The sequence below is a fragment of the Acomys minous genome, assembly GCF_964271855.1.
Source record: "Acomys minous genome assembly, chromosome: 5".
Taxonomy (NCBI): Eukaryota; Metazoa; Chordata; class Mammalia; order Rodentia; family Muridae; genus Acomys; species Acomys minous.
In genome coordinates this window covers 61,155,966-61,183,443 of record NC_140494.1, presented here as the reverse complement: position 1 = coordinate 61,183,443, position 27,478 = coordinate 61,155,966, and the positions used below count along the sequence as shown (strand labels likewise).

General features: G+C 47.5%; 1 protein-coding gene across 4 annotated transcripts; it reads left to right on the top strand.

The window, feature by feature from the left end:
* On the top strand, positions 1-26,207 carry GDNF (glial cell derived neurotrophic factor). Of its 4 annotated transcripts, none has more exons than XM_084781470.1 (3): positions 1-688; positions 5,009-5,107; positions 23,103-26,207. In XM_084781470.1, the coding sequence occupies exons 2-3, from the start codon at positions 5,035-5,037 to the stop codon at positions 23,585-23,587; spliced, it is 558 nt and encodes a 185-aa protein (XP_084637596.1). In that variant the 5' UTR covers positions 1-688; positions 5,009-5,034; the 3' UTR covers positions 23,588-26,207. The 4 variants fall into 4 exon arrangements, with proteins under 4 accessions (XP_084637596.1, XP_084637595.1, XP_084637594.1 ...); XM_084781469.1 differs by having other exon boundaries at positions 5,009-5,185; XM_084781468.1 differs by having other exon boundaries at positions 529-842.
* Positions 26,208-27,478: the final 1,271 nt, after the last annotated feature.

Genomic DNA, 27,478 nt, shown 5'->3' with positions numbered 1-27,478 from the left:
CCCACAGCTCCGGCGCGTCTTTCCCGGATCTCCGTCCCTCCCCCACGCCCAGGCCGCCGCTGCCTCCGGACCCCTCCCCTCTCCTTCCCGGTTCCGCGCCCCCCCCCCGCCCCCCATTCCCCAACCCCGGCCCTCCGGCCCGGGCTCTCCACGACCAGCCTGCGCTCCTGGCGCCCTCATGTCTTCAAGGGACTGCCAGCTCGGTTTGACGTGGTGTCTCGTTCGGATCTCCAGGCAAGACCTCGGCATCATCAGACAGGCCCGCCTCATACTCGCAGCCACCGCGCCCCGAGGAGGTGCAGAGTGAGGCGACTGCCTCTGAGCCACCCGCAGCGCCCAGGCCCTGTGCAGCTCCATCCAGCCCAGAGCGCCCTGCTCGCAACCCTGCCACCCCTCAGCCAAGTCAGGGGTCGCTGCTCAGACTTAGTCTTCTTGGGGTCCAGGTGGCCAGTGTGGGAGGTGTCGGCAGCCTTCGCCCTCCTCGCGGCGGCGGCGGCAACTGGCACGGTGGCCGCCGCCTCCTGCGTATCCTCGCTGCCCGGCGCGACCCCTGGATTGCGTGCTCTTGCTCCTGATCTTCTGGGCGGGGCCCCACGCTCCTGTCCGCGGTCCCGATGGATCTCCTGGCTGGGATTCGGGCCACTTGGAGTTAATGTCCAACTGGGGGTCTACGGAGACCGGATCCGAGGTAAGAGGCGAAAGGCGCTGGAGAGGGGACCGGAGGGCGGCGGCTGTGTCGTCTGAAGGCAGAAGGGCGCAGCTGGACCCCAAGGGGGCGACTAAGTGTAAAGCCGGGAGCTCGAGAGACAAGTTGAACTGGAGAGAGGCTAGCCTTGCGGAGGGTAGGTTGCCTTTTCCGCGTGGGAAAAAAAAATAGATAGAGCCCCGGGTGCCCTGGAACCCTGAAAAACCAGAAGGGGCAATTCCGCTGTCCCAGTCGATAGGGCGCTGCCCTGTGAGGTCCTGGAACCGTGCTTGGACTTGGCTATCTACTAACCCACTATCGCCAGCGTCTTTTGCAGAATGCAACTGCAGCGTTATCATAGCTCGGAGTGTAACTTACTGTTGAGCTTGTTTGGGTCTGTTCTGTGAGAAAGCTAAGGCCAGGGAAGGAGCTTTTTGCAAAGGTACTGTGAACCTAAAAATAGAGGGCTCATCTCCTCTAGTGAGATTTTTGCAAAGCGACATTCCTACTCTCCCGGGTCTTTTGCTAGTACTTTGTTAATGCCCTTTTGCCGGTCGAGATTGGGGGTGGGGGGGCGGAAGGCTCCTTACAGAGCCTGGGCCTCGGGATTTTGTCTCGAAAGACTCTTGGGAACTTCTCTAGGTCTTCCCCAGGCCCTCACGGTGATTATTTTAATTACCTCTTCTCTCTGGCGGTCTGCGTCTCTTCCCCAAGGCTCCCCCACCCTACCCACGCACTACTTTGTGCCACTTCGAGGCAGACTCTTGAATGGGTTGATTACCAGCCCTACCCAGGGAAAAGGAACCCATGATTCGGAGTAGGAAGGGACTTTAACGGGTCCCCCGCCCGCCCCCACCCCCACCCCCAAGCCTGGAATCTTGCCTGTAGCAGAATCTACCTGCAGGGCCTATGAGCGCGTCCTGGGAAGGCTGTCTAACTCTGGAGTTCGCCAAGTTTGTGCTGTTTGACAGGGATAAACGCAACTCTGCCAGTCCTTTCAGGGACTATATTATAGAGAGCGCTAGGCTCACTCTTCCTGCGTATTTTGAATACTAACCTCATAACCCGTGCACCTCCTCCCACCAAGCCCTCAAAGAGAGATTTGCTGTTTCTTTCTTGCCCTAACCGTGCCCTCCGTTTCTCTGAGCTTTGGTGGGGGAAGTGTCTTTTAAACAAGTGACAAGTGTCTAGTGTCCAGGAAGCCTGCAGCGTTCCTAGCCCACTGCTACAAGAGATTCGAGGTCTCCAGGGCCTAGCACTCAACCCTGGGTCCTCTAACAAACGGATCACCCTCTGGCATGCTTTCGGAAAGCATCCCATATTTTTCCCCTTTATCCATCTTGGGCCAGTTATAAGGGAGTGGTAAGAAAATGCATTCTCAGGCAAGTACATCCAGCACTGTGAATAAAGGCAACAGATCTTTTTAGCAGTTTCTGCCTGGACCCTAGAGGAAACACCAGAGTTTGTGGTAAACTTTCCTCCCTCGCCACCAAGTCTTGAAAGCAAATCCAAAACAGACGTTCTAGGCTGCCAGCCTCAAAAGGCACAGGGGCACAGGTGGCGGGGGCAATCACTCTTTGCAAAGCTGTCTCAGCAACAGAGAGAGGATCAGGGTGTCTAAAAACAGGTTGCCAAGAAACCACCTCAGATGAAGTGGGGAGAAGGGAAATAGGGGAAGGCAACCGAAGAGTAGAAACCTAAAAAGTGAGGATTCATGTAAGGACACCTATGGGTCCCTAAGCTAGTTTGGGGATAAATGGTAGACACGGTCTTCTAGGTTTTATATTTTAAAAATGACAACCCAGCCTTCCGGCCGCGAGAACTACAAGGCCTGAGCGGTTTCTAGTGCCCCCTGGTGCCGGGAACTCAGAATCGGTGAGCCGCGGTTTGGCAGTCACTACCGCGGCTTTCCTGAACATCCTTTAACCCCACGTCCTGAGTCCCACCAGGTGCCCAAGAGCGCAGCGCTATCCTTTTGCCCTACAGGAATGAGTTGGTCCCGGACGCAGAAGGGAACCAGCCCAAGAGAGAACAGGATTCACTTAGGAGAACCAGTCTCGGAGTGAAAGCTTGAGTCTCCGTGCACTAACCGGTGCCTTAAGCTATTCGCGCGCACAGCAAAGGCCAAGGCGTGGCGGGGACAGGTCACGCCGACGCTTTAGAGTTGAAAGCGGTAAAGAGATATGTAGGGATGCCTTGGGACGGGGCCCAGATGGACTCCTGGGAAGAGCCTCCTAGGAGACCCACGTCCCATTTTTGCCCAGGGGAAAAGCAAATGCCACCAACTAAAGAGCGGCTGAGAGAGCAGCGGACTCGGTGCCTCTCAGCGAAGAGTGCGCTCACTCCGTCTCAAGATAGAGGCAGGAGAGAGGGAACGCTTTGGGAATGCCCGAGGTTCTCGACCTAGGATGAGATGGAAAGCCTCCTCTAAGGAGGCGGAGAGTGAATGTTCCAGTGTTTTCCTCCTTTGCCCGCGTCGCTACCCTTTTGATCGAAGGCTTCTACGTCCAATTTGAAAGTCTTCTGTGAGCCAAACTGGGAAAAAGGGAAAACCCTCTTAATGCGGAAGGGAAATCTGGTGCCTCCCCTGCTTCCTGCTGGCGGACACGGCAATCCGGGACGGCGCCTTAACCCCGCGCCTCCTTGCTGCTCGCGACCGCCAGCCATTTCGCACGCACCCGGGAGCTGGCAGTGCTAGCACCCAGGAGGCGGGAGGCCTCGCCTTCCCCGCTCCACACTCGCAAAGCGCCTCTCTGCCCTGCCTGGGAGTTTTCCTGGGCCTGCGCGCCAGGCGGGACCCAGAGGCGTCTTTTTTCCCTCCTTTGGGTGTACAAACCAGCCCGCACAGCCGGAACCCCGGAGCTGTGTGGTTCGGTAGCTTCTCCATCTCCGAACCCAACAGCTGCGGAGAAGCAGACGCCCAAGGGATGGAAAATGAATTCGTCTCCACAGCGGTGGGAGGTGGCAGCCGAATTAAACGCTTTCCTGGTGGCCTTATCAAGGAGCCTAGACTGGAATTCTGGGTGGAGATTGAGAGGGACTGGAGGGCTGTACCCCAGAAAGAAGAAGCAAATGCCTGGGGGCTAATGGGAAAAGTGCAGGGAGGTGTGGGGGGGGTGCCTAGAAACTGTTTTGCCCTCCCCCGTGGAAAATGTCAAGTCTATTTTATCAAATGCCTGAAATTCCTGATTTGAGAATGCTCTCCAGGCCGTGGTCCCCCAACTCCTGAACAATAAGTGATGGAGAAATGTTGCACCCCTCCACCCCCATCTCTTTGGATTTACCACCAAGTGTACACGCCCTCTTTTATACCTCACTCACCCCAGACGGAATAGCCCTCCTTTCTAGGGACATGAGGCCTAAGAGTTCAAAGGACTCGGTGTCCAGGATTCTTACTATGGTCCTGATGTAGCTAGGGGCACAGAAAGACAGCATCTCTGCTGGGAGGAAAGGGATTAGAACCAAAATTTCACAAAGCTGCAAAAATAAAATCAAGAGTATTTTTGGGTATACCAGAGAGGGTTTTTTAAAAATTCAAGATAAGTGCCTTTCCTGCCTATTAGCAACGGTAAAAATATTTTATTGGGCACTTGCTGGCCTTTTTCGGGAGTGGAACTGGTGTTTTAGGCCAAGTAGATGCTTCGAAGTAAAGTGACTTAACCGGGACACCTTTATGCAGGCCAAAGTCAGCTAGTCCACTTGACCTTGCTGTGGTGACAAAAATGCTCATTTAGCTGGGATGTTTGAAGGGTAATTGGCAGGGCCTGCACCCTGTACCCTAGCTGGAAGGGAGGTCCAATTTGGGACGGAGGGGTGAGCTTGGTTTAGTCCCAAAGATAAAGCTTGTTGTTGCTTGCTTCTGTGAAAGGCTGGCTCGCTGCTGGGGGGCGGGGGGTGGGGAGGGCCTGGCAAAGACAGCGGCATGGGGGCTATCCACCCACCCACCCAGAGGGAATGTGGAGGGAATGCTGCGCGCCAGTAGAAGCCGTGGCCTAGGAGTTGTGGTATAAGTTTATGTCCAAAATCTGACCTCCGGGACCTGCAGGCTGGAGGGCTAGGGAGAGGTCAGCAGCAGCCCGGTAGGGAGTGAGGGCTGAACTTAGGGGGCACCGGGATGAAGGAGCGACTGGCGGGAGACTAGGGTCAAAGGCGGGTGCACGGGGCAGCGCGGGTCTGCAGCGGAGCGAGTTGAGAGGCGGTGAGTTGGGAGCAGGGCTGGAGAGAGGTGGGAAGGCGGCTCTGCAGCAGCGCCGGGGTCCTGGGCGTCAGAGCCTATCCAACTTGCTTGGTACAGTTCTCTCACCCCGCTGCTCGCCCGCGCAGGTGCCGCCTCCGGACGGGACTCTAAGATGAAGTTATGGGATGTCGTGGCTGTCTGCCTGGTGTTGCTTCAAACCGCGTCCGCCTTCCCGCTGCCCGCCGGTAAGAGGCTTCCCGAGGTGCCCACCGAAGACCGCTCCCTCGGCCGCCGCCGCGCTCCCTTCGCGCTGACCAGCGACTGTAAGAACCGTTCCTACCCCCGGGGCATCATCAGAGGACCCCAGGGCACCCTATCACCGCACACACTCAGCCACCAGTGGCCAGCAGCGAAGGCTGTACCCATCCACACCTCGACATGCTAAGTGGGAGGGGCTCTGGGGCCCTTAAGGGTACTTCTGCCCAAGGGTCCCCAGGTGCCTTGCTTGTGAGTGACACTGGGTCCTTTGTCCAGTGCCAAGGATATCCTATGGTGTCCCTTTATCACTCCCATCAACAAATGTCCCTCTACCACCACCATCACAGCCACAACCATCACCAGAGCCTAAGCACACGCACATTGCGCCCTTTCTTCCCCGCCCCTCTAGGAACACATCCTGGGGCTCTTTCTTCTGCACTTTTATCCCAAAGTTGGAGGGGGGTTTTGGTGAAAACCCAGCCAGAGAGAAAACACACAAGGTCCTCTATTTCCAGAGCTAGCATCTGCCCAATGTCAAACCTGTTGAAAAGAGTTCTGTTGTACAAAGATTTTGGGATGATAAGTGCAAGCTGAACTGAAGGCGAACAGGCATCAGTACACACCTCAGATACTAACTCAAAACAACAACAAGACAGGGTACTCTTGCTTAAGAACAAATCTGTGATCTACTACTCAAAAGCTAACGTGTTCTAGAAGCAAGAATTAGAGTTCTGATTTGCTAAGACCTATGCTCCACTCCTCTGGGGACCATCTGGGTAAAATGAGATGGATCGATAACACGTTACAAGAAGGGTGGAAAGGTATCTTGGTAACCAACGTGGCAATAGAAAAGTTGATACAATCTCAAAATGCTCTTTCCCAACCAACCCCACCATCCCCTTTAGGATTATTGACTTTGATGTTTTGCACTTGAACTGCACTATGGTCAGGACCACCAGGGTCATGAAGCAGCCTAGCCTGAGTCAGCCCCAGGACTGGAATCATCCAAACTCCTTGACCCTGGACTAGAAAATAAGGATGAAATGGCATGTGTGCTTTGCGTTTAATTTTAACAACAAAATCAAACTTCTTGCACAAGTTCCAAAAGGAGGGGATGTAAAATTTTATAAGAATTTCAAGAGTGATTTGTGGTTTAAAAAGGAACACAGTTGACCCCTTGAAATTCAAGCATGTGTCCAAAGACTTCCCATCTCATAACTGAGTGAACGCCTCTTTAAACTCTTTGCAACTCCTCCTCAGTAGCGAGCTTAGGGTGTACAGATAGAAATCCCCTATGGAAATTCTAAATGCCCTCTCCGCTGTTGTCATTCCAAAAGAGCAGGCCAACGGGGGACAGGGACACAGTGGCCCATAATAATATTTCTCTAACTCAGATGTCGCTGGAGAGAGCAATGACTGTTTGACTGCAAGCTAATTCATTCATGGGGGTTAATTGCTGTATGAGTATCCTGTCTACCTGGGCTTGCTAAGCTGAGCCTCCCACTAATTCTTACAAGTTAATGGCTCTAGAACTCAGTGTGAACAGTTTAACCCTCCACAAAAGGGAAGCCTTCCTTCTCCCAGGTGCCAATAGCTACCAGGTTTGCTCCTTGGTCTCCACACTCCTGTCCTACCCATCCTTTGAGAAGAGACTCATAAAAAGAGACCAGAGTCCTCTAGGGATGCTAAAGGCTACTGATACTGGACCCCATGCCAGGGGATTCTAATATAATTGGTTTGAGGTGTAGCCTGGGTAGGTGGACCTTTAGATGTTTTCCAGGCGGGTCTAGTGTTGTTGTGTCATCAAACCTTGATAATGTTTTAGGAAAACCTATGTTTCTGTGGGGTCATGGACCTCTAAGCAAGCAAAATAGCATTGAATTCCATTGACTTCATGGAGCCCACTGGGATGTGAGGAAGAATTATTTCTCTTTTCACAAGTGATACTAAAGCATCTGTGGACAAGATTCCGGCTACTGATTTTGTTCAAGACAACAGAATATACCCAATTCTGCTTTGTCTATGGAAAGACCCAGTAGAGCGTAGGCAGAGAAATTACCCAAAGAGAAACTGGGCTGTGTCCTAAGCCAACTGACTTCTTTCCAGGTATGTTTAATTCAGTAGCAAGCTGTCGGCACAGGGAAGGCAAAATAATGACCGTGTGCACACTTGAAATATTCAACTGGTGTCAGCCCACCCCTGCCACAGCGCTGACATTTATATCCTGCACTGTACATGGTGCAACTGGCTAAGTCCGGTGCCGAAAAACATCAAGTCGTTGCATTGCATTTGAAAAGTTAAAAGTGCTATAAATTTTGGTCCCTGTAGTTTCCTTTGGGTGCTTGGGACTTAGTGATCCTGCAGAAGAACTTTTGTCGCATTAACAGTCGTTGCACACTTCCCGTAGGGGCTCTGGACCTCCACACACCCTGAGAAAGCATCTGTCCCACTGGGTCGAAGGCAAGTTAACCATCCCCACATAGCATTGAGCTAAGGAAATAGAATTAATAACTGACTTGCTTATCATGAAAAATAAATGCCCCAGGACCATGTTTGATTGACCCAGAAACTGACTTGCACTTTACCTTTGGAGGCAAACAAGACTTGCCTCCAGCCCCTCTTGTTCATTTGTTTCTCTTCCTGCCTTTTCTTCTCCAAAGAAGGAGTCGAGCTAGCATGGGGGGTTGTAATTCAGAATATACAGGTACCATGTCATCTTAAAGCTAAAATAGAAGCTTTCTGGTTCTGCGAACTGAAAAGGTAAAGTCTAAAGTGCCAGGTATGAATGGTGACAGCACCCAGGTCTTCAGACTCTGGGGCCAGCGTTTGCTCAGACCACAAAAGTATACTTTGTATGGAAGCAAGAAACTCTACAGGGCTGGGTGGTCTTCACCTAATGACTAAAACCAGCTGACTGCGCGAGACCTTCAGAACTTATTGGAGGTTGTTTCATTGTAGTTTTGTTCCACATCTCAACTACCATTCTGTTTAACAACTAAAAGCACAAAATACATGCAGTTTTAAAACTTTACATTCTAAGTGTATATACTCAATCTTGAAATAATGTGTGCCACAAATACCTATTACCCAGGACACAGAGATGTCTCTGACCCCATAGAGCATCCTTCCATGGATGTACACATTTGGTTAACAAAAATGAAGCGTGAAGGGCAGCATGGGCTGAATGTGATTAGAAACCAACTGGGAAATTACTTATAAAATGTTGTGGCAGGGCTATAGGTCAGCTGGTGGAGTGCTTGCTGGCCTGGCATGCAAGAAAGTCAAGTCTCTATGTAATCGGGAAAGAGGACCTGGCACTTGGAAAGCGGCCCTTGAAATTAAAATCTGTGAGGATGACTCCTTTAGGAGACACTGAGAGCTGCAACCAGCATCTTCTTCCTCAGGCCTGAATAATTTCTGTCCAGAGAAGAGCTATCAAGGCTCATTTCTAATTGGCCAGCCATAGGACTTTGCACTGGCCCATCAGCCTAAGCATTATGCTCAAAAGGCTCAATGTTAGCTGACACAAAAGTGAAAGTTTTTCTGCTATTTTCCTTTCCTACTGTATGTGTGACCTTCCTTACCAGGTACTTGTGGCCTTGGCTTAATGAAAACACTTACTATATACAAATTGATCATTTGATCTCCCTCAGAAGCCATTTTATATCAAGTAGACAGACACGCAGGTGGACAAGTGAGTGGGCAGGTTGTCAGAGGACAGACAGACACATCTATCCTTTGGCTAGAGTCATACCCCCAAGAATTCCTAGCAATGAACTCACTGGGATAGAGAACAAGACAAGAAAAAGTACAAGGAAGGGGGATTTGAGAGGTGGTTGAAAGGTGGCCATTTACAAGGAAAAGGAGGGGTCATCCCACACACGAGGGAATTTGTAGCTATGCTATAAGGGGAGGTGTAGTTGGACATACAAGAGAGGGAGACAGAGCAGTGGCCACATGCTGGATGAGGCACTGAAGAGAGGGGAACTTTGAGATGTCTTGGTAGATGATTGTGGAGTGCTCTCTCTAAATCTAGGAGTTTGGCCCATTTTCTATGGCATGCAGGTGACAGCAAGTGGCCTCTGCTGCACAGCCAAGTTGTGGCAAATATTAGCTGGCTCCTTGAGAGTGAAGCTTTCGGCATAAGCAAATTTTTCACTTGTAGTTTTGTGCTCTTGTTTTTAAAAATCTTCAAGGCATGAACATGATCAAATCAACCCACTCACCCTCCAGGGCATATAAATAAACATAAACTCAGTACTAAAGTTAGTGTCCAATGGATATCCAATGAGTAGCCTAGCTTGGTGCAAATAAGTTAATATCCTAAAAGCAAGTTAATTTGACCTCTATTGAATAAGGTTATCTCCCAAAGCAGTCTTTTCTTTCATTTTTGTTTGTTTGTTTGGGGTTTTGGTTTTTATTTTGTTCTGTTTTTTGAGACAGGGTTTCTCTGTGTAGTTTTGGCTGTCCTAGACGTAGACCAGGTTGTCCTTGAACTCACAGCAATCCACTTACCTCTGCCTCCCAAGTGCTGGCATTAAAGGAGTGCACCACCATGCCTGGCTCTTTTCTTTTTTTTTCTTTTCTTTATTTCTTCCCTTCTTCTTCTTCTTCTTCTTCTTCTTCTTCTTCTTCTTCTTCTTCTTCTTCTTCTTCTTCAAAGCTCAAATACACTGTGATGCTGGGTTAGTAGATTAAAAATAATACAAGCTTTTAGCTGAAAATCTACCAATCGCACAGGAAAGCCAATTATGAAGAGATATCCTCACATTTCCTCTTGGTCCTTTTCTGATTTTTTCTGGCCCGAGGAGGTCTAGGGCAACATAACTACCTCAAACCCCACACTAGCACACACTGGAGACAAAAACTTGGGTTTCTGCTCCAAACTTTGGAGAGGCCTTCTGGGAAACACTTGTTCTCACATCACTCCATGTTGCCAGGTAACAGGCAACCTTCATGTCGCCAGGTAACAGGCAACCTTCACGTTGCCAGGTAACAGGCAACCTTCAGATGGAGAAAAGTGCCAGCAGGGACAGGATTTGGCTCTCAGAAGCAAAGTGTGGGTCACCACTGGGACACGACTCCTACTGTGGCTAGCTAGAGACAAAGGCTACATTTGTGAAGCTTTAAGGAAATAGTAAAACTGGAAAAAGCAAGGCTTTAACAGTTCATGGTCTTGTGGGAGCCTGGTGGAGAGGGCTTTTAACTCCAACTGTTATACTCACTAGGCATATGCAGGAAAATTATCAATACTAAAAATTATTTCTTGTACACTTTGAGAGGGATATCTACACTCTTCCATTATGAGTTTAAGTAGTTATATGTCATTGGTGGGGTGTTTGGGAACTATACATATATTCTTAACATAACTTTGTAAAAACAAAACAAATACCAAAACTTTGGACCTGCCAATTTCACTTTAATCCCTGTAAAAAAAAAAACTCTCAAACTAATGAAGCCAGATAAAGCAGCTTTTTGATCAGAAAAAATCTGACTTTATAGCTCAAATATATGTGCTGATAGGCACTCCGCATTGGAAATGTCACTTCTGGAACTGAATTATAAGAGGACACAATGAATAGACAAGTGGAGAAAGCCCTAGCTTGCCCGCAGTGCCTGGCCAGGAAGAAGCATGGAGCCTGATGCTTGAGTACTAATTGGCTTCTTCAGGCAGACCCCTCCCTCAGTAGCATCCGTAGAATAATGGCCACTCACCCACCTCTCACTAAGTTTTGTCTCTTTGGAGGAATTTGCCTCATTTTCTATCCTTCAAGCTGTTTGATAATGCAGTACGAAAGTTACAACATTAAGTACTTTAGCATATATCTTCCAAAACCAATACAATGTCTTACACAAGGACAATTCAGCTACGAGATCAGGAAGTTTGACATCAGTGTGATGTGCTCACCTAACACGTATTCCAGCTTCATCAGTCCTGGGGATAATTTCCTTCATACTATTATTTTAACCTCAGAATCACAAGGTGCGTTTGAATGTCTGGTTCCTTTGCTCTTCTTTAATGCAACCCATGACACTGGGGGAGGGGGGGAGGAGACTCCTTTGCCTATCTTTTCCCTGACTGCCCCTCAATTTGAATGTATTTGATTGTTTCTATATGATTAGATGCAAGTAAATGTCTTGTATCTGCAAACAAAAGTTACTCTGCTCTTCAGTGCTATAACCTTAAATCAGAAGCACCTAAGATCTACCACATGATCCCAGATTGGCTGTGTCTCAGTTGTCACTGAATGGCACAGGAGACTGATCCCAGTGAAGTCAGGAAAATGAGTGTGAAGGGCGCCTTACACAGTAAGGAACCAGAAGGGCTAAAAAAAGGCAAGGGACCACCAGCAGGGCCATCACTGGCTTGGTCATGGGCACAGCAACTATGGAAGTTGAGGACTAGACAAACCCCCTCAAAACTACTCCCAACCCCAGTGCAACAGGAAACTTTCTTGTAATACTCCCAGGGGACATGTGCCTCCAAATGAAAACAAGAACAATCCTGTTTGTGGCAGTCTGTTGAGTCTGTTGTTGTTCACTGTCAGGTATTTCTAGGAACACAGAAGAGGCAGCACACACCCCAAGACTGATGGTTCTGTCTGCCCGCAAGTCACTGAGCTAGGGCCTGGACAGAGGTCTCTCCTTTGTAGAAAATGCTCTAGAGTCTAACCTATGATGAGAGCCATGCCTGGATCCCCTATGCTTTGTTTAAAGATGCACAGCGGTCTTTGTTCCCTGCTTCCAATACACATATTGACGAAGGACAGGCACAGTGTGTTGGTTTCACAGAACCATTGTTTCCATTCCTTCCAAGCTCAAAGCTTTGCTTGTGTTGATTTTGACCTAACCGTGGAGTTGACTGCTCCTGCCTTAGGACATCGTGGGGAGAAGAGGTTCTAGGGGAACCACATAATCAGGGTCTGAGCTGGGGCAGCCTGAGCTAGCTCATATTCACTCTCGTCCCCACACAAGACTACACTCCGTAGGACCGTAAGACACTCGCACGTGACTCGTCTGATGGCATGAGAGAGAGTTGCGGGGAGGAGAATTCCAGCATTGAGGTTTTGCAAATGTAGTTATCTCCAAATACCTGTGCCTGGCTCTCTGAAGTCTTTGAGGCTTCTGTGAGCTCATTCACAGAGTAGAAACTCCTTCTTCGTATGCAACGGCAGCAGTGGCTTGCAACCTTCCTAACGCTGTCACCCTTTAATATATAGTTCCCCACGTTGCGGTGACCCCCAACTATAAAATTATTTACATTGTTACTTCAGAACTGTAGTTTTGCTACCTTTATGAGTCATAACATAAATATCTGTGCTTTCCGATGGTCTTAGGTGACCCCTGTGAACAGGGTCCTTCAACCCTCAAAGGGGTCAAGACCCACAGGTTGAGAACTGAACCAACTAGAGGACTCCACCAAACAGATCAGATGGCTTTTTTATTTTTGGTTTTGTTGTTGTTGTTGTTGGGTTTGGTTTTTTTTGAGACAGGGTTTCTCTGTGTAGCCTTGGCTATTCTGGACTCGATTTGTAGACCAGGCTGGCCTCGAACTCAGAGTGATCCATCTGCCTCTGCCTCCCAAATGCTGGCAGAGTGCGCCACCACACCCAGCTCAGGTGGCTTTTTAAATTTCACCCTCTTTACTTTTCTGCCATCTTCTCTTGGTCTCTTCTTGTTCTCATCCATGTCCCGATGGCCCTCAAAATAACTTTTATTCACTTCTTGCCTCTTCTCCCTCCCTGAAAGATCCAAGGACCGGAGATGCTATCTGAGGTCCTGTGGCCATTGGGATTAGAACAGCACTTTTCAGGAAAGAGGAAGTAAAGACTTGCCATGAGGTTCCTCCGAAGCCTCTCCCTAAGTCCCCAGTGTCACCTGTCACTGATAGCGCCAGAAAGGATTGTTTTCCCTTGTGGCTTTTTTGCACAATTAACTTTACTGTGTAATTTCTCACCCTCCCCTGTTAAGGTTTTGTCACTCGTTGTTGGGTTTTTTTTCCCCCAGAGCTCATGGTGAGCACTCATTAGTGTGAGGATATTTATTGCTAGCTGTCAAGTGCTTTTAGCTCACACCAGGTGTCCATGGATTAGCTAACAAATGGGCACCCTGTCGGGTGTTTTCCTGACTTAAAAGCCAGAGAATGGTCACTCTTCCATGGGGAGCCATGCTGCGCTCCTGGAAAATCATTATCACAACTATAATAAAAGTGTGGACCACATACATAGAAATCAGAGCAATTGGAATATGAGTAATGAAATGAATATTCTGCTGTCCAAGTGGGTTTTTATTGGTATGTACTCATGGGTGATTATTATTAAGTTTTCTTAGTTGAGCTGTAGACTAACAGCTCAGACTCTGTATAACTATTAAGTATGTGCCATGTTGGTCAGAGCAAAATGACATATCGGTGGGCAAAGTGGCTGTTAAGACTCGCCATGGGCTCTTTTCTTATATTCTGAAGTGGCATAGAAATGCTTTAAAATAACACCAACAAGGAAGCACTAGTGTTTTTTACAGTGCAAAAAAAAACCCCCAGTGTCCTCATTGGTCATGAGAAAAGAGTCAGTTTGCAGAAGCTCCGGATGGCTTTGTGAATTTGCCTTAGCTGCTGAGTGTTTCAGAAACATAAGTTAAGCAAGAGCAGCTCTCACTGGATGATCTATTCTATACCCAAAACAGGAAGGCAAGGAAGGTACTTAGATGAAGGAAGGTATACCAGCATTCTTTGTTTTTTTGCTTTGTTTTGTTTTGGATTAGTTCAAGTACGTGGTCAAACAATGCCTTTTAGATAGCACACAATGATAAAGCTATGCAGAGCTCTTCAGAGCACTGGACATTCTTCCACACCCTTGTCACACATTTCAGAGGTCCCCAAAAGGCAAGCAAGAAGACAAATGACCTTCTAGGTCTAGGGCCAGCTGTGGGGCACCCACTGCCCCTGTCCATCTTTGTGGCAGTTGCCATGAGTGGTTCTGGCACTGAAGTAGCGATCTGGAAATGACTCAGACAGAGTTGATACAGAAAAAAAAACAACCCAAACAGATAAACTTGACATCTTTAAGAAAGTATCTGACTTTTGAGTGGCAGAGACTGACAGATTAGATCAGGTTGGCTCAGTACGTCTTCTCAGAGGCCCATAGAGCCAACTCTTCTACAGGTAGAAACTGAGGTTTGACAGTGCCTGGACCCAAAGCATTTGCTAGTGCAAATACAGGGTCCTTCCTACATATCTTTCTGGGTCTTTTCAGTAAGGGGTTGGGATGTAACTTGGTTTAAGAGAAGATTGACAAGGATTATTTTACATTTCACAGACAGGTTCAGCTGAGCCAGAAGGTAAAGTGGAGAGACCGCCTAGAACCCAGAATACCTCCCGTGGGGGGCTTCACAGTGTAGGGGATGGGGGTCCGACAGTGGTGCCTGAGCTGGCTGCTGCGTCCTGCATAGGTGGCAGGGAGCCAATGCCTGCTAGCACTTTCCGGACAAGGCTCAGCCTGGCCACATCTTAGGGCTACAGAGCTGGAGAGCCCCTTAGGACAGCAAGTTGACCTCAGGATGGCTAAGCCACACTAGTCCAAGGTCACGCGCTGGTCAGACACTGGCCCATGCCTGGAATCGCAGACTCTGTCTTCTCCAGCTCTGCAGCAAGAGCCTGGTCACTGGTGCCAGGTGGAGTATGAGAAACTTCCGGACATGGGGCCTCTCTGTCTGAAGCTGCCCCCACTGCTGCCTGCTAGGGTTCCGGTTGCGACTGGGGAATTGGCAGATCTGCCTCAGAGTGATACACAGGAACAAGACAGGAGAAAGGTGCCCCAAAAGGCAAGGCTTTTCCCCTTTTCAGACAGTCTTTGCTCTGCTCTGTGGCCCATGGGAGCCTAACTTGGGGATCTACCATACTGTTGTTTTTGTTTTTTTGTTTGTTTGTTTTTTTCTCTCATAGCAGGTGTGTTGACCAATTCCTGTTTCAAGTCTTAAAACACACATATCTCTTGCCTCAGTTTCTGTGTTAAATTCTTTCTGTCACCAGACTTGAAAAGCTGCAAGCTAGTAGAATTTTTATTTAGTAACAAAAAGGCAGCATGCAGGACAAGACCTACACTGATCTTTGAAGCCAAACCAGCCACATTTATGTTTACTGACTGCTGGTCCTGCCCTAACATGTTCTCTCTTAGCCTTGGCTTCCCAGTCCATAGGGAGATGTACAGAGATGTTCGGTCCCATCCAGGCTGGCAGCAGTATTGTCACATTTCCCCCTCTCTCTTTGTGAGACTAAGAAAATGCTCCGTCTTGATTCTGTGTCGGGGAAGCTATTATCTAAGACATCACTTAAGAAAATATTGTAAATGAAGACTTTTTACTGTAATAACAAGCCGTGAACTTCTTGTAATATGTTTTCAAAGTGAGGGAAAGAAAATTGTGTTTGAACCTTTCTGGAAGGTACAAAGTGGCATTAGTCATTTTGGAGACATTATACTGGTCCTAGGCTGGTGTCTTCACGGAAATAAGTGTTCATGTGTGTTTGTGTGTAGACAGGCATAACTCTGCACATGTGTGCAAGAGAGAATTCCTATTTCTCAGACACTTGGTCTACAGAGCGATGTGTCCTTTGCCTGCTTTAGAGGTAGGTTAAGAACTTCAAATTGAATCCCCTTTCCCTGCAGCGTTCCCCCTCACCTATGGACAGTCTTTCATGGGAGTCTTCTGTGCTACGGACTGCTCAGTGTCTCAGGAGCCTCGAAGCAGCACTCCACAGCACCTCGCTTAAGCTCAGCATCACCAGAAGTGCTTGCCCCAGGCAAGGACCTGCGGGCACAGATTTCTTGACTGTATGGCCAGCTAGGCCACATCTCCCGCTGCGAGTCCAGCACAACCCTAAGCCTGAGTTTGTCCTAACTGCTCCAGACGGGAGCTGGAGGCTTTACCAGTGCTATAGGAAGGCAGGTCTTCCCACACAATCAGCCTGTGCCTTCCATAGCGGACTTGGCAGATGTGAGTTTGGCCTGGAAAATCTCTTCTTTCATAGAGCCACTACAGTGCTAGGGTCAACCCCTCCCCCTTTCCTGGAACATTCATAGCTGCAGAATCCCTCACGAATCTCGGAGTCCAGTCCCCAAGTGGAGTCCCACAGCCATGTTTTATGGTCAGCCTTGGGTTATCTCTTCCTCCTGGATACAGACAGGACAGCCTAAAAGGCTGAGATGCCATCCTGGCCAGCATGACGGACACACAGCTATCAGTTAGAAAGATAGAAAGAAAGAAAGAAAGAAAGAAAGAAAGAAAGAAAGAAAGAAAGAAAGAAAGAAAGAAAGAAAGAGTGACCTTTTGGCTAACATATGGTTGACCTACAGTTTTTAAGAAAAATTTGACATTTTAACCATCTAAACCAAGATAACACTTTGAATTTTGTAAGTTTTTAGCTTAGCTGTTACAAGGAATGCTCAGAGCCCTCACTATTGTTCTGATAAAATGCAGTTGGCTTTGCAAAATAGTAGCCATCACAGTCCTTGGTTCTTAAGGTGACATTACTACTTTTCCTCCACAATCAAGGGAGACAAAGCCTTTGCACTGAGCAGTTTGTTCCCCGAGTCATGCCCTGGTACAAGGTTTCATTTGTTTAAATAACACTGTTTATACAAAGGACACATCAGAGTTAAAATATTTGAAACAGAACAATGCCAAAATATTTGGTTACACTCTGAAGGATGGCTTAAAGCAACTGAGGATTTTGATATCTCAAAACTTTAGCTTTCGGTTGGACATATTTTCCAAAATATAGACCCAAGTCTTTTGACCTGTCTGGTTTCACTGTTCTATTTAGTCACATGACTTTTATTTTATTTTGCTTTTTGTTTGTTAAAATTGTGGTTTGTTTTGTGGCTTGCAAGTATTTACTGCAGCATTAATATTAGTAAGGATGTGTTTATAGCTGCTGTTCTGGAAATTCTTCATAGGGTGAGAACATGCTGTGCCACAGGCAGGACGCAATGTACAGGACATAATGTGCATAGGGCATAATAGAAACGCAAGCCTGTTCTCTCCCCACGACTCAGTGACATCCTAGAAGGTTCAAGCAACTGTGGGCCTCTGAATTCAAGGTGGGATGTTATTTGTCTACACAAGTCTAGAAGTTTCTGTGGAATTCTTAAGAACAGGCTGGGGAGAGCCAGGCGTGGTGGGGAGTGCACACTTTTAGTTGCAGCACTGGGGAGGCAGAGGAAGGAGGATCTCTGTGAGTTCAAGGCCAGCCTGGTCTACAAAATGAGTTCCAGGACAGCCAGCGTGGTTACACAGAGAAAAAACAAAAAAACAAAAAACAAAACAAAACAAACCCTGAGGCTGTCTCTGTGAGTGAAACTCAGTGGCCAGAAATTAGGACTTGGGTTATTTTTTTCTTTTTAAGATTTATTTATTTATTATTTATATACTGTTCTGCTTGCATATACACCTGCACACCAGAAGAGGCACGTGATGTCATTATAGATGGTTGTGAGCCACTATGTGGTTGCTGGGAATTGAACTCAGGACCATTGGAAGAGCAGACAGTACTCTTGACCCCTGAGTCATCTCTCCAGCCCAAAATGAGTTCTTTTATGGTTTAAAAATACGAAATTTTATCCTCATTTCTAATTATTTTTTAAAGGTCTATTTATTTATAACGTATACACCGTTCTGCCTACATGTAGACCTGTGCAGCAGAAGAGGGCACCAGATCTCATTATAGATGGCTGTGAGCCACCACGTAGTTGCTGGGAATTAAACTCAGGACCTCTGGAAGAATAGACAGTGTTCTTAACCATTGAGCCATCCCTCTAATTATTAATTCTTAAGTCCACAATTTACATATGTAAAGTGTTCCATATAAATATGTTGTTCCTTCTTTTTTTTAAGACTATGAAAGAAAGAAATACCCTTTAGCTCAATAAAGAGTCATGTGAACCCTGAACGTGGTGATTAAATAGCATCCCACCTTAGCATCCATGCAGAAGAGAGGTTTCTCATCAAAAAGAGGGGTCCTGGCTGATGCTCTTCAGCTTAGCTTCTTGACTCAGAGTGTCCCAAGGACAGGAAAGCCTTTTCTTGTTGTGTTGTTCTTGGTGGTGGTGTTTCCAGTGTTTCACTATGTATCTCTGGCTGTCCTGGAACTCACTATGGAAACCAGGCTGGCCTCAGACTCACAGAGATCCACCTGCCTCTGCCTCCGGAGTGCTGGGGTCAAAGGCATGCGCCACCTTGCCTGGCTCACTTTTTGTTTGTTTATACTTTTAAGTAAGATTACAGTGAAATTGAAAGGGCAGTACAGAGATTTTTCCACCTGCCTTCTGCCTCCACGCATGCACAGCCTCCTCTTTTAGCATGGCAATGCCTCTCATGTGAATAGCACTGGCTACCCTCACCCAGAGTCTGTAGGTTACACTGGAATTCATTCTGAGCGTTGTAAGAAGTATGGCTTTGAAGTAGGTAACTGTGGTGTAGATTCATGATGAACAAGAAGGCTTTTAGCCAAGGTTCTACCCAAGTTCTGTGGAAAGGGCAAGAGGAATTTAAGAGGAAAAGCACTAAACTGTCTCTTTCTCATAATGGCATATAACTACGTCTCACATAACACAATATTTGCTCCATATTAGATTTGGAACTATCATCCTCATCATCATCATCATCTAGTGTTTATCCCAGATGCCGACCTAACTCAGCATCCCATGACATATCGGCTGAACACAGCCTATGACAAATCTGTACAGTAGCAAGGTCTGGAAAATGAAAATTCTTAAGAAAACCAAAGGTGTTAAAGCCAAATATGTCACTGGAATATTGGTTCAAATAGTGTCACATGTAAATTCACGAGTTTCTGAAACCAGAAAACTTGATTTTTTCCCCCTGTAACTGCAAAGTTTTACTGTTAACTTCTATCGAATTTTTGTGTTTTGCCCTCATTTTTTATTAATCTTCAGTTGCTTAGTAATCAATCTTGACTTTTCATCTTCCCAGGCTCCTAAGTTAATGATCTACTTAGGAATTTTTAAATAGAGCCAGAGACCCCATAGTGTGAGTCATTTGTTAAACAAAATCTTGTTTTAAAAAAATTAAAAGCACCACTGTATTTTAATTAATCACTTCAAATATATCATCTCAGAAGTGTGGATTTCTATATAAGCTTTTTTTTTTTACAAATGAAAAGGAAAATATAGTTTTTATAATTAAACATACTTTCATTTAGTTTCTCCTCATTAATTTATTTGTGACAGAAATAGCAAAAAGTACAGTCAGGTCATTTTTAAAATAAGTACTTTTCCACATTAGAGCAGAATAATTTAAAGAAAATAATTTAAAGAAAACTCCCTAAAGGAAGTGCTGTGAGGAAGGAGTTCTGAAGAGATGGGAGCCAGGCAAGCTCTCTCTGGTCCAGCGCAGACAATGTGTCCCTTCCTCCTCTTGAGGACGACATGGATGAGAGGCCATTGGGGTAGACTGTGGGGAGTAGGGGACAGTAAAATACTTCTTCACCTCTCGGGCCTGAAGTATCAATGCTGCTCGGGGCTTCACCAGCTCCCCTTGAAATTGAAGTTATCTCAGGCTCAAAGATATTTTAGACTCTGAACATTTCAGACTCTTAAATTTTTATAGCCGTTTATTTCATGAAGATGCAGTTGTCCCCCCCCCCCCCACCCACTCCCCAAGCCATTAGTATCGCCTTGAAAAGTTAACTTTCTTTCTCTGTCTGTGACCTCACTGCCTTCTCAAGGTCCGCATTCACACTGCTACCCAGTTCCTGCCTCAGTGGGTCTCAAGGTAGAGGTCAGCCTGGGTACAAAATGTGGTCCAGCCTAGACCACAAGGCAAGAATCTGTCTCACAAAAACAACCACAGAAACATCTTTTCATTGCCAACCTCTTAGAGACCATGTGGAAGAACTGGCAAAGAAGACCAGGTTAGACAGTGTGTTAGCACGCGGGGAAGGACGGGAGACTCCAGCGGACCCGCATGTCCAACAGAGAGGTCAGCAAGGGACTGGGCCACTCATGATCAAGCATACACTCAAAGGAGATGTAGGAGAGGCATAGAGTACTGTGAAGGGCTGTGGTCCAGGCAGAGGCAGCCCCCACAGAGGCCTGTTTGAGCTGTGCTTCTTTCTAACCCTGGATGATTTAGGCTTGAGGACATCTGGCCAAATTTAGAGACACTTGCATTGTTTTGTTATTAGAAAAGAGGGGGGGGGGAGGTATGGCGGTTCGCTTTTCGGTTGCTGTGGTAAATGCTGTGACTGAAAGCACCCGGCAAGGGGGGGCGGGAGCAGGCGAAAGGGTTTATTTCATCTTGTAGGTTCTAGTCCATCACTGCGAGAAGGCAAAGCAGGAACTAGAGGCAGAAAATGAAGCAGAGACCATGCAGGAAGTCTGCTTCCTGGCTTGGTTTCAGACCCATCTTCAACTTCCTTTCTTATATGGCTCAGGCCCATGTGTCTGAGGATCCCCCCACTCACAGGGTGGGTCTTTCTGTATCAAATTAGCAAAAAGAAAGGAAGAGAAAGACAGAGAGACAGACAGAGACAGAGAGACAGAGACAGACAGAGTCAGAGAGACAGAGACAGAGAGACAGACAAGAACATGCCCCACAGATGTGCTCTAGATTGTGGTAGTACTGGCGTGGCCTTGGACAGAGAAAAGGGACTCTACTTGATGTCCCCCATATAAGAGAAGTAGATGAGGTCAGAGCTAAGCAGGGCTGGGGCATGGCACAAGCCAGGCCAGGAAGTCTGTGTGCCTGTCTCTGGCTCTTATATAAGGGGAACCGACAAACTTCGGAGCATTCTGGACAGAAAGGAAGTGATCTGAGTTTAAGAGTTTGCCATTGAGAGGAAAATAGATTAAAGAGAGGTGAGAGGAGCTGAGAAGATGGCTCAGCCCCAGGACAGTGACACACCTGCAATCCCAGTGCCAGCGAGGTAGACATGGGAGGGTCCCTGTGTCCCCAGTCAGTGAGTTTCACTGAGTCTCAAAAAGAAAATGGAGAGCAGCCGAGGGAGACATCTATGATGACTTCTGCTCCATATACACACTCATACCTGCTCCCGTGTGCACACCAACATGTACACACAACCCCAGAAAGAGAGTTGGAAGTACATGAAGGGAGGTGAATCAGGGGCCAGGTTAGTTTCTAGGCAAGCGATAGAGGGGCTCACATCGGTACCGAAGCAGGGTGTCACTTAAGCAGCCGAACAGCGGTGCACTCAAGACTCCAGCTCCCAGTCTTTCCAGTATTATGTATCACACTGAGGGTGCTTGTGTGTATAAAATCTAGTAGCTGAGCTAGGCACTTACCTAGCAGCACACCACACAAACACGTACACACACAGACACACACATGCACACATACACACACACAGACTCAGACACACACACAGACACACAGACACACACAGACACACACACACGCACACATACACACACACAGACACACACACACACAGACACACACACACGCACACATACACACACACAGACACACATACACACACATACACATGCACACACAGACACACAGACACACAGACACACACAGACACACACACACACACACAGACACACACGCACACAGACACACACACACAGAGACACACACACGCACACATACACACACACAGACACACATATACACACATGCACACACAGACACAGACACACACAGACACAGACACACACGCACACAGACACACACAGACACACAGACACACACGCACACACAGACACACACATACTTGCTGTGTTTTAACAATTAAATACGTTAGGTTTATGATAGTGTTTGAGGTAGAATAGGCATAATGTATTACCCCTGAGCTTGCCAAAAAAATAAATAAATAAAACCCCTTATGAAGTACATTTTTCTAAAGCGCATATAACCCAAAACCTACTGAATTGCCTGAAATGGGATGAGATGACCACAAAAGCTTAATACCTGATTTTCAAAAGGAATGGGGTGGGGGATAGGTTCCCCACCGTCTTGTGTGCATTAAACCATCCCAATGGCTGTTGTTCCCTTAGTCATCCAAGGCCAGTGCTGGAACACTCAGACTCTCAGATGACTGTAAGCCACGTCTCCCAGTGCTCCTAAACATCCTGCTCCACCCTCATCTGTCCTCCGAGAGATCTCCCTAAAGCTCACAGCCAGCCCTGCATCCCTGGTCCTGCTGTAACCACACGGTGGGAGCCCTTAGGCAGCTGTAACATAGACTAGCCTCACCTCTGGACCCAAGGCTGCATCTGTCCCCAACGGTCTCTCTTTTCGATTCAAATCATTCTATTCTTTTGTTAGAGTTTGTGTGTCAGTGAAATATAAACATGATCTACTTTTCTGTTGGGGGGATGGGTTTTAAAATAGAGTTGAATTTTAGACATCTTTGTATGCTCTGTTTGAATTCAGCCCTGCTTAGCCAGGTACGGTGACAAAGCCAGGAGACGTCACATTTCCTCAGCATCCGGGACCTGATGTCTCAGTTTGTTCTAATACTCACATACAACTTAATAAAAACACAAGGACCTCCATTTCTCCCCAAAACCAGGGCATCAAGGTGTCGGGGCACATGCCCAGAAACTGCATTTCAGGGAACATTTGAAAGCATCTCAGTGAGTGAGAGCTGTATCCAAGGCTATAAAATAGGCCTTAGGTGTCCACCTGGTTACAGTCATGTGTCTGCTTGCTACACCTAGCAGACGTCAATGACATGAACAAGTCACACTTGAAAATTTGTTTCCCACAGGGAACTGTGCCATCACCACATGGCTCTTCTCCTTAGGCACCAATATTTCGCAAAGTGTTAGAGAGTACATTTTAGCCTTCGTGTCTAGAGCTTAGCCTAAATGTGAACACTTAGCCTAAATGGATGATCATTTTGCTATGAGTCCAATCCTACTTAATTCCAGCAACTTCGAGGACTGTCTGGAATGATCACTGTTGTTCTCATGTGACGCTTTCTGTTTTGTTGAACAGCCAATATGCCTGAAGAGTATCCTGAGCAGTTCGATGACGTCATGGATTTTATTCAAGCCACCATTAAAAGACTGAAAAGGTCACCAGATAAACAAGTGGCAGCGCTTCCTCGAAGAGAGCGGAACAGGCAGGCCGCAGCTGCCAGCCCAGAAAATTCCAGAGGGAAAGGACGCAGAGGCCAGAGGGGCAAAAGTCGGGGGTGTGTCTTAACTGCAATACACTTAAATGTCACTGACTTGGGTTTGGGCTACGAAACCAAGGAGGAACTGATCTTTCGATACTGCAGCGGCTCTTGTGATGCAGCCGAGACAATGTATGACAAAATACTAAAAAACCTATCTCGAAGTAAAAGACTAGCGAGTGACAAAGTAGGCCAGGCATGTTGTCGACCGGTTGCCTTCGATGACGACCTGTCGTTTTTAGATGATAACCTGGTTTACCATATTCTAAGAAAGCATTCCGCTAAACGGTGTGGATGTATCTGACTCCGGCTCCAGAGACTGCTGTGTATTGCATTCCTGCTACGGTGCGAAGAAAGGGACCAAGGTTCCCAGGAAATGTTTGCCCAGAGCGGAAGATAAGGACCAAGAAGGCGGAGGCGGAAGATGAGAAAGAGAAAAGAAAGAGGAAGTGGGAGCCTGGTAGAAGGCCCAGCTGAAGAAAACTGGATAGGAGTGACAACAGCGCTCTGAGCACTCCAGGATGGCAGCTGACGTCACCAGAAGCTCAGGGCTGGTGTCCCTGCGTAGCTGTTGCCAGCATTTATCTGATACAGTCCATGGTCGTCCGAGGCGCGGATGCTCGCCAAGAACCAAGCCAGTGTAGCTCCTGTGGTTGGTTCATTTTTCACGTGTCTGAAGACACCAGGGAAATGGTGTCACCTCTTGTCACTACATTTTACTGCTGAAAATAAGAAAGATGTGTTTTCCTGTCACTCAACAGATTCAAACCCTGGAAAGGAAAGGGCGGGGGTGGGGACAAAAGCAGAGACTTAAAATTTGAATTTGAAAACTGAGGCCTGAGGTTTGCTACATGCAGCATTTTGGGGGACGCTTGGTGGTTGATTCTGAACACAGTGCGTCGGGTAGGAAGAAATTGGCTAGGAACCCAAAAGGCTGTCCTCGTGCTTAGAAACAAACCTGGAGGCATCTCCTTCATGCCCTCGGAAACAGGAAGCGAGTTGTGGGTTTTCGGCAGCATTCTCGTAGGAGAGCTAGCGGGGAAAGCCCCTGCTGCCCCGGCCAGGGAGACCCCGGGGCCCGTTGGTTTACAGAGACGGACGTTACATACACAGCTCCGTTTATGTGTGGTCACCAGTGACCAGAGAAGCTACTCGATGCAATGCATCTGTTTCAGATACAGAGATATAGAGAAGATATTTATTGAGATTTAAGTTATTGTTATTTATTACCATTCACTAATGAATTTCTCTTTTCTTCCCTTATTTATTAAAGTCTCTTTTCAAAGGTGCCAAAGTATATGTGCTCACAAAATACAAAATACAAAGAAAGGTGACAGAAGGAAATATTAATTGAGACCAAGGGTCCATGCTCTTCGAAGTATTAAGAGGGTTTTCTTTCGCTAGGCAAAAATCACTTACTTTACCTTTGTAACTAACTGCCCCAGAGTTCAGCACTTCCCTCTCTTTTTGTGGACAGGGTCTCCTGTAGCCTAGGCTGACCATGAATTTACAGCTTGGTCAAGGATGACCTTGGCCTTCTGACCCCCGGCTTCCCCTGGTGTTGGTATCACAGCCGTCACACCAAGTCTGCACACTAGGGAATCAAATTCAGGCCCTCATCCATGCCAGACAGCTGTAGCCACCAACTGAGTTACACCCCTACTTTTTAATCTGTGGAAGGAAAATGTCTGAAGGGGCGTCTCAGCCCCACCCCTCTCCCAGTGCCACTGCCACCTGTTTACAGCTCATCTTCTGTCCACTGCTGTGCAAAAAGGGCCCCGCGCTCCACTGTCCACTGTGTTGGGTTCTTCTTCCTCTACACACCGGCAAGAGAACCCCATGCACAGAAGGCCAAGCTCCCCCTGGGTAGTCCTGGACTTGTCACCTAAGATAAAGGACCTTGCTGAGTAGCCAAGGTTTATCCTCACCTGGTGGCACCTCTTCCTCCATTCTTACCCATCTGTCCCCTCCCTGAGGTCACACAGGCAAGAGCCCCACGGCGAAGCTTGCAGGGAGAGGCAGTCCTCCCTGTCCTTAGCCTGGGCTCATTTTCACCTAGGCTCAACAGTTGCTAACGCTACCAACCCAGACGGTTCTAGGGAGAGAGACAGGAAGAGACATCTGGCTGACCGCAGGACACACTAAAGGCCCACCCTCACTGCTTAGAGGAGAGGAGGTAGAAGGTGAGAGCCGCACCACCTCATCCCCCCCTCCCCGCCCCCCGCAGTGTGCCTGTCCAGCAACTGACGTATGGGCCATGCCTTGGGTCCTGCGTTAGAGCTTGTTACACATTTTATGAATGGAATTTTTACGCAGAAATTAATGTATCACTACCTTTGTGGCTGCTATTCCCCCAAAGACAGATCTAAAATAATAAAATGACCAATTGGCCTCTCTCAAATAATCATGTCAAATTTTCAAAGCAACCCAGAGGTAAAAAGTTACCAGACAGCCCCGCCCTCCGTGGCACTGGGAAGTGGAAGTAGGCGCTGCTCTCTCACCATCTCCTGCTCAAAATGGCGACCACCTCAGCTACTGGGCACACTTCTGACGTGGCTCTGGATCCTCTGTTCAATTCAGAGAATCCTGGCAGATGTGGTAGCTGATGTTCCCAGGTCCAGAGGCGGCCTCCAGCTCTCGCGAGAATCCCCTCAGAGCTCAGCGTCATCTACACACCTCAAGCAGGTTCTAATGGGAGCGAGCTGCTCCGTCAAGTCCGCAGAAGGGTAAAGTTTGTGATTTTTTTTTTTCTTTATTGTTGTGATCAGCATTTGACACAGAAAGGAGCACGCTGCTTTGGAAGGTCTGACCTCTCTGATCTGTCTCGGTCGTTTGTGTTATCCAACCAAAGTTCGCTACAGACTTTATTTTTGTACAATATCATTTTGTAACTTTTTACAAATAAAAGCTCATTTCTATTGCTTTCTGCACTTTTGTATTTATTTCCTCAAGGGCCAGTGAACTCTGGCTGGGCCAGGCAGGCATCAGCTATTGGTTGCGGGCTGTGCCCTTCGCCACCATACAGTGTCATGATTGGTCAATGACCACACCCATCAAGTTTTCATGACCAATCACTACTCAGGTGGGGAAAAGCTTGTAAAGTTGTTCTTCACTTATTCACTCAACAAACATTTATAATGTGCCCATATTGTGCCAGGCGCCATCCAGAGCACTGGAGATCCAAAAGTGGCAAATAACTAATTAATTCAACATTGTAGTGGCCCATGTGGTGGGTGTTATCAAAACTGCAATCAGGAGACTGGGATAAAAAAATGACAGTAGAGCCCACTTCGAAGTGACTTGGGAACTAAATATAAGAAACAATGTCATCCAACCAGAAGCATCCCAGCAGAAGCAGCAACTTACTTACGCAAGAAGACCCTGAGGTAGGCAAGAGAGTCTACAGAGGCCCTGACTGGCACCACCTGGCCAGAGCAGTAGAACTGTTCAGGCAGCTGTAGCAGAACACACACACACACACATACACACACACACATACACACACATACACACACACATACACACACATACACACACACATACACACACACACATACACACACACACACACACACACACACACACACACACACACGCTGTATTTGGGCATGGCGGTTTCTGGCTTACCAAGAAAACAAAACAACCAGTGGCAAACTTTGAAAATTTCATTCAACCAAGAAGAGTGAGTGTGTTGAAATCTGGGAAATTCTTAAAAATAAAAAAGGAAACTTTCACCACACCTTGTAACCCTCTGCCCGGCTTGTGTTGCCTTTTCCAGCAGCTGGCTCTCTCACAGGTGTGTGTCCACAGACAGAAGCTTAGACATCAGCTCTTTAAGCCCATGTGACTGTCTTAGGAGGGTTTTCCCCTGTGTAAAGCAAGCCATCCGGGGAGGGTGCCACGTGAAGTAGGCTTAAAATCGCTTTTAAAAGAGTGGGTCAACTCTTGCAAGTGCGGCGGCATGTGCCTTTCATCTCATCACTTTCTGAACCTGAGACTCAAACCCAAAATGAGCATTTCCTACACAGAGTTCTGTGTGAGTCGCAAGCGATGCACTCTGGAAACAGATTCCAGAGGGACCCAGAAGAAGAGAGAACCTGAGACACGGTCACCACGACACAGTCCACTCTTGCAAATGACAGAGAGGGACTCAGGGTCTCAGCGAGGGGCCTCTGGCTTTGCTCCGCTGGGTGAT

Coding starts and splice junctions, on each gene's coding strand:
- GDNF (XM_084781467.1), top strand. CDS start 653: ATGTCCAACTGGGGGTCTACGGAGACCGGATCCGAGGTAAGAGGCGAA. Junction 843..5,008: donor AGAGGCTAGCCTTGCGGAGG/GTAGGTTGCCTT, acceptor TCGCCCGCGCAG/GTGCCGCCTCCGGACGGGAC. Junction 5,186..23,102: donor CTTCGCGCTGACCAGCGACT/GTAAGAACCGTT, acceptor TTTGTTGAACAG/CCAATATGCCTGAAGAGTAT.